Here is a 14,261-nt window from a genome sequence, read left to right as displayed (position 1 = left end):
TTGGTGCAATTTGAAGCCATTTCCTCTCCTCCAGTCACTTACTCCTTGAGAGAACAGACTAAGAACAACTTCACTACAATCTCCTTTCAAGTAGTAGTAGAGAACAACAATGTCTCCCCACAGCCTTCTTCTCTCCAGACTAAACAACCCCAATTCCCTCAGCCACTCCTCACAACACTTGTTCTCTAGACCCTTTACTAGTTTCATTGTCCTTCTCTTGTTCCCCACTCAAGCAAGGTCTTTCTTGTAATGAATGGCCCAAAACTGAACACAATATTCAAGTGTAGTCTCATCATACCAAATACAGGAGTCAATCACTTCTCTAGTCCACTGCCACACTGTTTCTGATACAGGTCAGGATACCATTTGCCTTCTTGGCCACCTCGTTAGACTGAACCCATGTGAGAACCAACTGAGGGAAAAGCTTTTGTGTGAACCCAGACCTCAGTTACCCGCATAGACTTACTAGGGCATTTAAATGCCTGATGAATGCTCACCCATGGGAAAGGCACGGAGCAGAGCTCAAACTTTCTCAAACACAGAAACCTCAAGCTAAGTAGGAAAACAACTTTCTGTAGTTCTTGTGGTCACAGCACTACATTTCAGATACTGATACGTGCTGAAGAGGCTTGAATAATGTGCCTATCTGCAGAAGGACTGGTTTTAATGATTTGACTGGGAGAATTAATTTTCAGATACCATTCCTTGTGCTGTGTGAAATGAGGCACATCATTTCATCCTTACATGGCCTTCAGAATTCGAACATTTGTCCAGATTTACCCCTCACAAGGCAGACAAACTGACACCTTCATCTTAAAGTGTTTGAATTAGAATTATTAACAGTAGGTTAACAGCAGGTTGGTTGAGTTTTTTGGCTCATATTAATGATGAAGAGTTAAAAATTTGCTCCCATACAGATGTACTGATTATTTAAAACATACTGATTTTTTTACAAAGTTTTTAGTGTTCTGAGAAATTGTAGGTAGAGGAGAGATTGCCTCTTGGGTGTTTTTTATTTCACAATTATGAAATATTTCTGTAACAACTTCAACAATAGCTTTCATGAAACAGGAAAACAAAGAGTTTATTTTTAGGCTCTTTTGGTATATCTTATCCTTTAGGACTGTGGCTATTTCCTTTCTTAACAAGCTTCATCCATCTCACCAAAATAATGGACATCTTGACTCCATTGCTGACTGAATCCAGTGTAAAGCAGCAGATGAGTAACCATTTCCCAAGGTTCCAAGATCACAAGCATACTTCGTATTTTATCATGAAGAGGTCCGACACACAGACATAGGAAGGTGCAAGGAAAGGATCCCTCCCATTTCCAACAAAGGCCCAAGAAGCTGAGCTAAAATGATTTTCCATAGCTTAATGACGTGTGTTTCAGTAGGTGCCTTCTGATACCCAGTGTCCAGCCACCACCAGAGCGGCAGGAGAAACATACTTGTAACATTACACATTTACTTGTCTTGCCAACCCTGAAAAATTCTTGAAAGCAGAAGGTGGGTGGGGTGTTGAATGCAGTCCTGTTCTCAGCTCACGACAATCTTTCTGTTGTTATCACTTCTGTGTCAGAAGCACTTGCTGTTTCTCAGCATGCTCTTGTCCGGGAAATCTCATAAAAGGAGAACCTTCTCTCCTGGTGTTTCTTCTCCCATTGAGCTCCTGACTTGGACTAGTGAGTATACTCTAGCATGGATGTGGAATATTAGCAGTAGTAGCAGCAGCAGCAGCAATAACACAGGAAACATTACTTAGTGCTTGGCTTGTGTCATACTGTAGGTACTTACGTGATCTCTGCTATACAAATCGTGAACGACTTTGTAGATAATCAGTGGTATTTAGACAACTACATCCCTCATTCTGACGGGAGTTAGCCACTTCAATGCCTTTAAGTATTTGTGCCTCTGGGGCTTATTCCAGATAACAGAAGTCTATGGCAGGGTCTTTGGGAGATAAACTCGAATTGCTCACATCTAAGGGTTGGGGGAAGGGTAGGTACTATCACAGGCAGAAAGACGGCAGCTTTTCTTGCCTGCAGTATGCCTGGCCTTCGTAGGAAGCCTGGAAAGAGCCCGAAGAGCTGGCATGCTGACAGCTTTAAAAATGACTCTGTGTGATGTTAGATGGGAGCTAAAATCCATGGATCAGAGTTAGGCACGGTACTAGAAACTGCAGACCCAAACCTGAGTCTCTGTGGAGGGAAGTAAGGGTGGGTGGATACAACCATCAGGTTGGAAGCCTCTCAGTGATACTCATCATTCTTCATAACCATCTGTATTCAGCAGTAAGCACCTTACAAGACAGTGAACGATCTGTTTTACGTCGGGGGTTTTGTTCTACTTTGTTTTCACAGCAATGGAGACACCAAAAAAACCCACACCAATATTTAAGATTTTTTAAAAGAACCCTGCTCTTGGTCATAGGAAAATCTGTTCTATTTCTATATCGAAAAGATTTCTACTCATTCCTGACGGTTCCCCACATCCTCTTTCCCTAAAACGCCCTTAAATCAAGCTATCTACATATGTGAAGAGGACCATTAGGTTTTCTTTTTGATGGCAAGCACACGCATTTAAGGAAAATTATTTGCATTTTTCTCGTAATGAGCCACTGTCAGTCATTAGTCGGCCAAAGTGATTCCATCCTGCAGACAGACAGCTGCTAGAATACAGTCCAAGCAAGAGCCTGACCCTGAAACTCTTGCTGGATGTAGACTTCCCTTGGAAATGGGTTTTGTATCCCAATAAGAAAGGCAGGAACTTGCCTTTAATAAGAGCTAATAAGAAAGTTTATGAGAACTATTTTAAGCATAAGAATTGTCCTTTAAAAAGCTCATTTAAGGAAAGATTAACTCTTTAAAAAATTATTTAACATGGGATAGAATCAGCAACATGGAATGAATCCACATATTCAAGGATCCAAAAACTGTCTAACTGACTAACATGATCTAGATCAGGAGTAAAATGTTTTCAGCCTTTATTACTTATTTAAGGGAAAGAAATGCATGATAACGTTAAAGCCTCTGATAGGGACTGTATGTCTCCTAGACTGCTTTTGGAAACATCGTGTCTCTTCTTCAGGTGTTACTTCTCTTTTTGTTCTAAGAACCTGCTGGGACTCGCAGCTGGCTCAAACGCGGTGTACACTGTGCCCTGGACAGTGTGGAGGGGGATCCCTCGGGCAGCCCGACGGCCCAGCGGCTGGGATGCAGCACCCTGAAGCCGTGTGAAGTGGCAGCCCCCCCCCCCCGTGTACCAACCCGCCGGGCGATGGTAACGGGAGACGCCGGCACTGTCGGGCTCCCACCTGGTAGGACCGAGACCTCTGCGCAGCCGTGTCTCCGAGGCTCGGGACAGCAGACGAGTAGCCGGGGCAGGGCCGGCACCGACGGGGGAGATATTAGCTCCTTCCCGGTGCTCGAGGCTTTGTAAGTCAAACTGGGGGATGGAGGTGATGGGGGCTGGGGGGAGAAGGCAGGAAGAGGCTCCTAATCCCTGGTGTCTTTGTTCCGGCTCGCACACATCGGAAGCAAGGCTGAAACCGTGTGATCGCTTTTTATGGAAAAGGAAAGACATTTGCAGGCACTTGGGCTCATCCTGGCTTCCAGAACGGGACTGGAGGCACGGCGACGGGCACCCTGGTACCGGCTGGGAACGGACGCGCCGCGTTCCCCGCTCCGCCCGGTGCATCCCTCCCAGCCCCCAGCGCACACCCGCGTTTCTCTCCCACCCCCCCCCGTCTCCTTCCCCTCCCCCCCAAAGATCAAAAGCTCCTTGATATTGCAGAAGGACTATTTTCTCAGGCGTCCTTCCCCACCACGGCTTTGTGAAAAGGACAATAGACTCCTGTGTCAGTGTTGTTGGCACCAGCCTTGCATAATACAGGAAGCAGCATTTCCTTTCGGGGGTGGAAAATTAGCTTGGATCGTGCGTTTCTCTTTTTATTGCTGACCGTACACACCCCGGGAAATTCGGCTCTCTGGCTCTCGGGAAGGGAAGCGGCAGCAGCCTCCTCTCCTCATCCTCCCCTGCGCAGAGGAAGATCCGAGCGCTGCTCCGCTGCCCGCGGGCACGGTCGCCGCGGAGGGAGCGCGGCCCCGCTCCGCCCCGCTCCTTCCCTCTCCAACCACCGAAGTCCCTCCTGTCCCCGCTAGCAGCCTCCGGCTTAGATTGTCTCCAGGGGACTCCTTAATGCCAGAGGGCAGCGGCGTTGGGCGCTCCTCCGAAATCCTGCCCCGGGTTGGTCGCGTTCTCCCTCTGCCTGCCTTGGGCTGAGGGTGGCAGCGGCAGTCACAGCGGTCCCTCATTCTCTGGATGCGGATATAGCCTGCTTATCTTTTCCTTTTGGGGCGGGGGGGGGGGGGGGGGGGGGGGGGGCGGAAAGGGGCGGGGAGGTGATGGTGAAAAAGGAATGGAAGAAAAAGGATGAAAAGGGGCGAAGAAAAAAAGGATGAAAGAAGAGATAAAAAGACTTGGGAGAGATTAAAAAAAAATGAGACTGATAGCTCTGCCCTTTGACAGCTCATGCTACCTATAAAATCAAATTCCATGAAATAACTTCTACTCCTATTAGCTTTTGCACAATGCTTGTCCCAGAAAGACTACATATTTATTGATAGACCATTAAAATGTCTTTCTAGTCTGGCTCTCTCCAGGAAATGCTCATCCCTTCTATTACAGGGTTAAAAAAGACATAGTAAGTCCTGTATAGACGTAGACCTTTGTGGCAAGTTTTACCTCAACAAAGCCTCTGTGTGTATAGAGTATACTACACATTCTACAATTGTTCTTCGAATGATGTGATGTGATTCTTCATTGCCTTGTTTGGGCAGATTCAGGTTTTGATTCAGTGACTGCAAACCAGGCTTAGCTTTTCCATTTTCCTTCTATCTACCTGTTACTTAGACTGAGGAGAAATTAGGGCAAACTTTGAGGATCTCAAGTCCTGTCACCAAAATCTTCTGGTCTGCTCATTGTGTCTTTCCCTTTTTGCAGACAACCACCTAAACCTCAGCTTCAGAAGATGAGTTGGTAATTTTGCAAAGTAAGGACACACATAAAGTGTATCAGCATCTCCTATAAGATACTTGTGAGATTAGTTTATGTGCAGACAGACCATCCTCCTTCCTAGACCTATGCTGGACCTGTCTGTCAGCCCTGGTGACAGGAGTGCATTCCCAGGGTTTCAGAGCACCAGATGGGCAGCTCTGAGGCCTGCTGAGTCAGTCGGCCACCCTTCTCTGCCTCCATGCTGTGTTGATCTGCCACTTACAGTTTTCCTACACCGAAGGAAGTGAAGCCTACTTATTTCATAGCATGGAAATGAGAGTGTAATAGCTGCCTGCATCATCACAGATATCTCAAAGAACTGGAAGTGAAACATTTTTTTATCTATTCCTATGAGATGGGGTTTTTCTCCTTTTTTAAAACTTTTTTTTTCCCTTAACACTTTTTACCTTTTACAGTTTTATTTATTTTCAAGGAAATAAGTTGTGGAAAAGAGCTAACTTGAAACTGTCTTGAAAATTTAAATTACAATGGCAGAAAAAAAAAAAGGAAAATTCTAGTGTATTTCAGAGGAAGATGGTTTACCCTCTTGAACCAGTGCAGTCCTCCTTTGTCTTCCTCTGAAAAGCATCATCCTTGCTACTTGCAGATAGAGCTGGACTTAGGTCTGATGTGGTTCTGGGCTAGCAGTGCAGTGGGCCCTCTTTCTCTCCACCACTTGCACTGTTACTCATTTAGCTTGTCTGAATCTGCCTGGGACCAGAGCTCCAAATTTGTTCTCTGGATCCTCTCTCCTGAAATTGCTCTGCTTGCAATCATGTAAGTGAACTGGCACCAAAGAAGGAGTACACCAGCCCTATTATTTGGGGCACATGTGGTGTAACCACGCACATTACTCTGGTGCTGTAAGACCTTGTCAGTGCTGCACGTATGCCACATTTCCCACTATAGCTCCCAAGATACTCCTGTGAACATCATTGCTGTGGTCAGATAACTGTTTGCTTTTGTTCACATTTTGTATCTGATTTGTTCCAAAATAATCAGGACCTAGGCATTTGTGCACACCACTGAGTCACCAGCTTCTCTGTGAGCAGCAGCTGCATGGGCTCCTGGCATGGAGGCCTGGCTTATATTAGGGTGAGGGAAACACCGAGTCCTAGAGGCTAGTGTTTTGGGTGGTAAAAGGAACAGAGCTTTTCATTGTAAGGTGGATTTTCTTTTCATGGCCCAGTGTTTTCTTGGGTAGTTTTCCCTTTTTGACATGTTATGGTTTGGTTTTGTGGTTCTTTTGCTGACCTTCTGGTTGTTTTTCCCACTGAAATACAACAACCTTGGCCTGACTCCACAGGGAGGAGATGCAATCAGTCTTTTCATGTGGTCTTGCCTCTTTCTAAACACTTATTCTAGTACATTCATGTACTGATGGCTCCAGGAAAGACATAAATATATCCTCTTGGATAAAAAGGATGAAGTGATGGCTGAGGACTGGAATTCTGATGGCTGGAAGATGAACCTAAAAGCACTGTGTCACCACCACACTAACCCAACTATGCCAAAAGTAGGTCATTCCCATATTGATGCAGGTGTGCACGCATGTAAGCAGGGTCCAGCATATAGTGGAAATGCTTACTAGCATTCTTCTATTGTACTTATGTTTTTCAGGGACAAAAAAAAAAAATCTTGTTTCACTCTTTTTTTTCCTGTTCAGTGAAATAATGCTGAATGCACACATAAAATCAATTGTGTAGCATTTTGAAAGAAAATGCATATTGTAATAGTTTGCGTTTAGTAAGGGGAGTGAAATCACTGGCATTCTGCCCTATGGTCCTGACAGGAAGAGGAGATGCAGATAGAGCTGCATGTGCCAGGGACCGGTGAGGGTGGGCTAATTCACTAGTGAGCCAAGAGCAGCTGGGAGCAGTTGCTACAGCAGCAAGGAGCCACAATGAGGAACACCAAGACCAGGTTGGGATCACATCCAGAGACAGTAGTCAGGGTCAGACAGTGCCCAGTGATCTCCCAGCAAGGCCACAGTGGTGGTACAAAACTGGGCATATAGCTGCTGTGAACCATGGTGTAGCCTAAGCAGGGTGCAGTGGTATGGCCTCAGTTTAAAAGCAGCTCCCAGGGAACTGAGGGCAGATGCTCACCTATAACTTGCTCCACAAAGACTAATGACACAGCAGGTGTTGGTCTTAATTCCATCAGCTAAATTCCCCAATCCAGGCACTAAAAGGAGGATATCCTGCATGCCCAAATATTGCTGGAGCTCTTACTCACTAGCTTTCTAATCTCCCATTAAAATACCAGGTAAGTTAATTAATTGCTTGTGCCAGCTGACAGTACAGTATTACAGTAAATGAGCACTGACAAATTACATGCCCCCACTGCCTCTACTTTCTTGCTATTGTTAGACAGCTGCCTGCTTTGCCTGCCTTGAAAAGTGGATCTGGTTTTGATACAAGTGGTAAATTCAGATGAGGAGGTGACCCTACCATATACCTGTGACTGGTGGGAAGGTATAAGTAGCTGTCCCAGTAAACAATGTAGAACAGAGAAAAGGTCTCACCTTTTTCTCTTCACAGTCCTGTGGACAACTAAGGAACTTTGGTTTGCATGCAGTTTTCAATGAAGTAGGAAGATCGAAGTAACAGCAGCAAGTAAAATTATAGTGGTGATGGTAAACAGTATTTACTTGATAATATGCTTCTTAAACTCTGTGCTCACAATAGACAGCTGGAATCAGAGTGTGTTAAAATAATGGTGACTGAAAACACCTCATTAAAAAAAGAGAAGAGAGTCAGAGCCTTGGGTAGAGAGATCCAGATCATGTCACCCTAGGATATTTCTCCAAGTTACAGTCTCTCCAGTAGCTAGATCAGTATCAAAAGCTCCAATATTCTTGTGATCGTCACAGTTCGCTGGGCCTCCCATTGTGTGTGTGTATTGTAAGCTGTATCAGTGAAATGACCCAGGTCATAAGTGACCCTCCATAGAATGCAGGCAAGTGACACGCTGAATTATCTGACCAAACTGTTTTACACTGACCCCCACTAGATATGGTTATGCCAGTGCAGCTGACAAGGGACCCTGTAAGTGGAGGAGGCTTCTACTGGTGGACAGAGAGCACTGGACTCTTTCCTGCTGGCTACGACAAAAACGTAATATTTTGGTGTGATCATTTGAACTACTGCTTTGTTTAAATTCTTGGTCCTGGGAGCACTCAGTCCTCCTAAAGGAAGTCAGTTGGCAGATGCAGATTCTGCAGAAGACCTGCAGAGGGAGATCAAATCTGCTCTGCTTTGGCATCTTCTCTCCTAACAGCTGGAGCTTGGGACCATTTCAAAGATAGTTTAGCCTGTTCATGTGAGGTGTGCTACTCTCTGCTAGAGTAACAGAATTAACAGATATCATGAGGTCACTCAGCTCTAACTCTGGCCCATGCAATCTTCCTCTATGGGCAGGCACCTGCTGTGCAGGTGCTACTTTTTGTCTTTTGTGTAATGCTCTGAACACTAGAACCAGGGACACAATGAAATATTTTGAGTACTGGTGCAATAAACAAATAAATTTATTTCATGATTGGAAAAAGTCAGATCAGGCTGGGACAGTATCAGCTGCTGATATGAGTGGGGTTTTCCAGGATCTTTATTTACATCAGATCCACAGGAACTACTTGAGCAATTCCTCCCAGGAGACTTGGCTAAAGCCTTAACATAGGATGCTTCAGGTGTCCTAATTCCAACAGGGGGTAGAATCCACAACCTCAGGATGTGTCCCAATGACTTGACTAAGTTATAGCCAAGTTGAGAGGAGTTTCCACTCCACCTAATTCTTGAAGAGTCATAAAGACTGGTAGAGAGCAGACAAGAGGTAATACCCTGATTCAGCTATGAAAGGTCCTATGCGCTTATGGTGGTGTCTGTGTTTCTTTGCAGCATGGTAGTCTGCTGCTTAAGACAGATTCAGGAGCCAAATGCTACGATTACTCGTCTTTTCAGTCAAGTTTCCTGTTGCTCATTTTCTGTGTTGTTCTAATGAGTGTCAGCCTGGGAGGGGTACTTCTGCTGCCTGACAGCTTGATGTCAAGACATATGGGCTACTCAAGGAAAAGGCTTGGTAGAAGCCATCTTCCTCCAGAGCAGGGTAAAATCCAACAATGCAAGGTACCACTGTGCTGCAAGCAAATACTAAAAGCAGATGTCATCTCCTGTAAAGACTCCTTCTCCTCTCTTGTTTTACAGCTTCGGTAGTGCTGAGATAGAGGAGATGAGCAGCTCTGCAGCAAGGATATTTGCCGGATGTGTTTCAAAGAGGCCTTATTCCTAGCTGCTAAATTTGGCTATTTTCCTTTCTAGTATTTAGTTATTGTCTTTGTAACAAATGCTAGGAAAAAAAATCCCGTATTTCAGTGCTGAAGGGAGCTCAATGACAGTTATGCATCCTACCACATGCCAGCCACTAATTATCAACCAAGGCCCGAGATTCTGGTATGGAGAGATCATATTGCCTACAGAATGGACATTTGCTTGGGACAGGTCTCTGATGAGCTCCTTAAACTCCAAAATAAGTTTCCACCCTATTAAGTGTTGCCAGTTACATGGTAGTACACAAGAAATAAGATCGAATAGGTTCTCCTCAGCCCTCTCCTTCACCCATGCACTGTCTGTCAAGATGCTTTGGCCTGTGTGTTTAGAGGTGCCCTTCATCCTCTTCCAGCCACATACAGGCTTCTCACTGTCCCATTCTGTTTTATAGGGATGTCTGCTGCTTCTTTCTTCCCCTATCTCTCTACTGGGGTCTTTTCAGTTTTCATGCAAGCTCCACAGCTCTTCTCTCCCTGGCTTTAACATATGAAGATGAGGGGTTAGGAGCACATTTCAGATTTGCCTTCCCTGGTCCTTGGTTCCTTGGGTGGATCTGGAACTGATGACATCTGTTGGAGAAGGAAGGACATATGTCTTGCCAAAGCACTGTGGCCTTTGGAAGGCCATGACTGAATGCAGCTGTGATGTAGGAGGTGTGAAGAGGGCGGGGAGGAACTGGTGTGGTATGGCAGCTGAACTTGTGATGGGACCTGCATCATCTTAGACTCAGCACATACTCGGCACTGGGTAGGTTAAAAGGCAGGGACATAAAGTTCCCTTAGCTCCTTCCACAGGGAGCCCTTGCTCCTTAGGGGGTCTGAGCTGTCAGGATGGCCAGTGTCCTAGTTCTGGTTGCTCTGTGCTCACTGGCCGACTGTTTTCCCAGCTGCTATCCTCTCCACTGAAGGAGGTGATTTCTTATGAGTCATCTTCTTCAGGAAAGAAACCTCTGGGTTCTTCACCCCATGGTGTGAGCAGATGAGGAGGAAGGTGTCCATAACTCTTCTATTTTTAAGGTCTCAGTTAGGGGCAGGAAGACTGGAAAATGTAAACTTAAATTCTTATCTTAGGGTGTCACTTATGAATAGGAGACAGACAGGAGCACACAGGAAATATTCTCACAGACTTTAAACTTGAAAGTTAAACAGCTCTCAACTTAAAAACATCAGCTTCTCTTTTCTTGCACAGGATGGTGTGGTGGGACATGGAAGATTTGAGTTTTATTTCTGTCTCTTGTCACCAGCCTCCTATGACCTCAAACTAGCCACCTAATCTCTTTTTGTACCTCCACTCCCTTCTCTGTGAAGTGGGAGCAATCGCATTTACCTGCTCCATGCAGACATTCTTGTAACTTATTGCATAGCATAAAAATATACAAAGGGCCATACCAGGTCAAAAACAAAGACCTGACTCTCCCATCAGCTTTTCTCTGTCGGTGGGGGGAAAGTGGAAACAGGATTTTAATTCTGCTGTCACAGGCTCTCTTTCATAAAATAAAACACATGTGGAAAAAATGAGCAAAGTGCATAGGAGGATGAATATACTTTTAGACTTAGTCCTTCATGTCACAGGGTCAAGTGAAGAGCAGCGGCAGCGCTGTCAGGGAAGACTTCTGGAGCATCATTAGCCAGTGCTGCCCCTTCCCGGCTTCCCTGCCCCGAGCAGTCAGACCCATGCCGGTCAGGGTTAGGTTCCGCACTGGGCAGGCTGCCTCACTGCTCCCGCTCTCCCGAGAAGGCAGAAAGAAGACCCTTGGGTCCCGGGGCACGGGCAGTTCTTTGGGGTGCTCCTCGCACCGTGCGCGGCAGCCAGGGAAAAGCTATGCAGCAGTGGCCTGGGCCGGCCCAGGATCCGGAGGCACGACGCGGCGTTGCCGGGGCTTTCTGGCGGAGCAGGAGAAGGGCTCTGCAGGACTGAGACTCCCAAGACTCAGCGTTTGGTCCGGGAATCGTGACTTCCCCGGAGGAGCCCAGCGGCGTGAGGGCGGCGAGTCTGGTTCCCCGCCCCAGCAGCACTGCGGTCCCGGCAGCTAGGAGTTGCCCGGCTCTGGCCGCAGGGCACGGCTAGGCTCCGCGGGGCCGAGGGGCAGCAGAGCCGCGGGAGAGCAACCCTGTGTCCGCCGGCAGGCGGGCGAGGGACACGTCCCGGGGAGGGCGTGCTCCCGGCAGAGGATGTGGGCCGGGGGGGCTGGGGGGGGGGGGGGGGGGGGCGGAGGGGGTGCGCGGTGAGGGGTGGAGAAGTTATAAATCAGCGGGGCTGCGGCTGGCTGTTAATTGATGTCCGCGGGAGGTGAAGCTGGCAGGGCAGCTCGCAGCGGACACTCCCTTTCCGCGGGCCGGGGCGGGTGGGGAGGGCTCCGGGGCTGCTGGATGCGGATCCCGTGCCGCGCGGCGCCGTTATCTCCACCACCGCGGAAAGAGCCTGAGACCGGAGAGAGTCTGTCGGAGCCCAGTCGGTGCCGGTGCTTTTGCCTCGCTGCCGTCGGCAAGAGAAGAGCCCTGCGCTCCCGCGGGCAGGACGATGCCTCACCAGCTGCTCTCAGGGACCGTGCTTCTGGGAGCTGCCCTTCTGCTCGCAGGTAAGGGTCCGCCGGGAGCCGCTGTCCCATTCAGCCCCCGCTCCGCGCCCAGCTTTCCGTGACGCGCCCTCAACGATGCGCATCCTTGGCGGCGTTTCCCGTGCCCCTGACCGGCCCCGCCGCACTCCGCTTGGTGGCTGGTGCCGGCGGGCACCTGCCTCCTCTCCGCCCCGCTGCCCTGGGCAGGGCCGGGGGAAGCCATCCCCGATATGCAGAGAGCAGCGAAACGCCACATTCCGAGGGGTCGTTAGCCTCCGGTTTCCCAGCGATGTGCGCCGAGAGCAGCGCCTCGGGGATGCTGGTGTTGCGGAGCCGACGGTACCTCCCCTTCTCCAGGCAAGGCGGCGGGGCCGGCGGGGAGGCGAACCTCTCCCAAGCACGGGGGACAGCCGTTCCAGATGTTCTAATAGGTACATCAGGGAACACAAGCATGTCTTGGCTGCAGGGCAGGTTTCTTTCCTTCCCGCTTTTCCCCCGAGTGTTCGCCTCTCCCAGTTCTGTCCGTGACAAGCAAAAAAAAAAAACAAAACAGTGCCTGTTTTCTTCGCAAGTATCCTACTCCTGTTGCTCCCAGCCCGAGCAGGGCGGCGGAGCATCGGTCGGGGCTGCCGGCGCGGGGGCGGCTGCACAAGTACCCGTCGTCTGTCTCTCTGGACAGTGGGATGGAGCTACTCTCTGGCGCCTGCATCCCGCAATGCTGTGCGTGCTGGGATGGATAGGTGCAGATTTGCTTCCCTCAATCGAGTTTTAATTTTACTTCGAGCGAGGATCTGTCCCCGCTGTGCCGGAGTGCCGAGGTGTGGAGCTCATCCTAGCGTTGCGCTGCTGGTTACCTGGGAGCCTGGGTTTCGTGGGGGCGGGGAAGGGCCAGTCCCAGGTGGGCTCATCGTACCGCTGACCCATGGGGCTGCCCTGCGAAGCGGTTCGGCAGACCTGCAAGTCTTCTGCATGCGGCGTCCCAGGGCGCGGCCGCTGACAGCTTCCGCGGCGACAGGGCGCAGCATCGCCGCGGCTGGCGGCCGGTTGGGAGCGAGAGCACACCCGGAGTGGGGAGGGAAGAACTGGAGCTCCCCCGAACAGGTGTCGAGGCCGGTGGACGAGCAGCGCGCCATTTCAGAGCTTAGCGATGAAGTTACCCGGCCCACCGCGCTCCTGTGCGCAAGTGGTCAGGGGGTCGGTCTGCTCCGCACCCCTGAACCTGCGGGAGCGGTTCCGGCGCGGTGCCAGGCGGTGCCTGCGGGAGACGTCTCCCTGGTGCTGCTTCTGTTACTGACTGGAGGCAGCCGCGACGCAAGGCTGCCCGGGAGTAGAGCTGGCGGGGACGCTCCGAGGAGACGTTTTCCCGCTCGGGAAGTGCTGATTCATAAGTTTTGTTATAGATACCTATGTATTCTTTGTTTTCCTTTCTTTTCCCCAGGAAAGTGCTAATTTCCCCACATTATTTGTCTCCGCCAAGGAGGTTCTCATGCCCAGGACGAAATAGGCATAGGCATGGGACATCCACCCTGGATACAGGAAATGGAGATTCCAATCCTTGCCAGGCTTCCTTCACAGCTTGAGCTTGAACTTCGGAGTCTCGCTCCCACATGGGCTCCTGCAGTGACAAGCCATGCTGGGGGACTGGCTTCCTCTTTCCTGTCGGGAAGGTTTTCCATTGTGCAAATCATGGCAAAGCCGCTGCCCAGGGAGAAGGTGGACTCTGAACCAGGGACTGTTAGACACCCTGGATCACCTTCCTGTTCCAGGGACTGTCGGGGGCATAGGCACTCAAGACCTATTCCAGTGTGAAAAACTTGGCTCGTTCAGGGGAAAATCTGGTGCTCTGAGTGATGGGAATGTGCGTCCTGAGGCTTGACTCAGGTGCAGTAGGCACCAGAAAGATGCTTCTCTGTCGTTTGCCTGGGAAATCATATTTCTTCCTTACATGGAGAGATTGTGCTCCAAATCAGAATTTAGATTCTCTTCAAGCTCTTTGATTTTTCTACTTTTTTTTTTTTTTGGTAGGTTTTGCTTTGATTTGAGAGATAATCATGCTTGTATGGCTTCATTTGGACTTCCCTGATAGGCTGATCATGCTTCCTCTGGGTCAGTGGTAAAATTCTCCATGCCTGCATTTGCATGGAGGGTTTCAAAGTTATTGGTGAAATTTTAAGTCGTGCATCTCTCCATGCTTTTCTTTCCATTTCACCCTCCCTCACTGTCTATTTACCTTAGTCTGTTCAACACTTCCTGTTTCATTTGTTCTTGATGAAACTTACTTCATCTCTACCTGATGGTCCACTCTTGTAATTCAGCCTCTGT

At 48.9% G+C, this 14,261-nt stretch overlaps 1 protein-coding gene across 2 annotated transcripts in view; it reads left to right on the top strand.

Moving 5' to 3' along the window:
• The first annotated feature begins 11,671 nt into the window (after positions 1–11,671).
• FLT1 (fms related receptor tyrosine kinase 1) overlaps positions 11,672–14,261 on the top strand; it is a 125,553-nt gene continuing 122,963 nt past the window's right edge. For both annotated transcript variants that reach the window (XM_064172541.1, XM_064172531.1), the window contains exon 1: positions 11,672–11,960. In XM_064172541.1, the coding sequence (XP_064028611.1) occupies positions 11,903–11,960 (58 nt within the window). In that variant the 5' untranslated portion in view covers positions 11,672–11,902. The remainder of the gene's footprint in view (positions 11,961–14,261) is intronic.

This window comes from Pogoniulus pusillus, chromosome 3, assembly GCF_015220805.1.
Source record: "Pogoniulus pusillus isolate bPogPus1 chromosome 3, bPogPus1.pri, whole genome shotgun sequence".
Classification (NCBI taxonomy): Eukaryota; Metazoa; Chordata; class Aves; order Piciformes; family Lybiidae; genus Pogoniulus; species Pogoniulus pusillus.
Note: the sequence above shows the minus strand (reverse complement) of the source record. Positions and strands in the feature narration are given on the sequence as shown.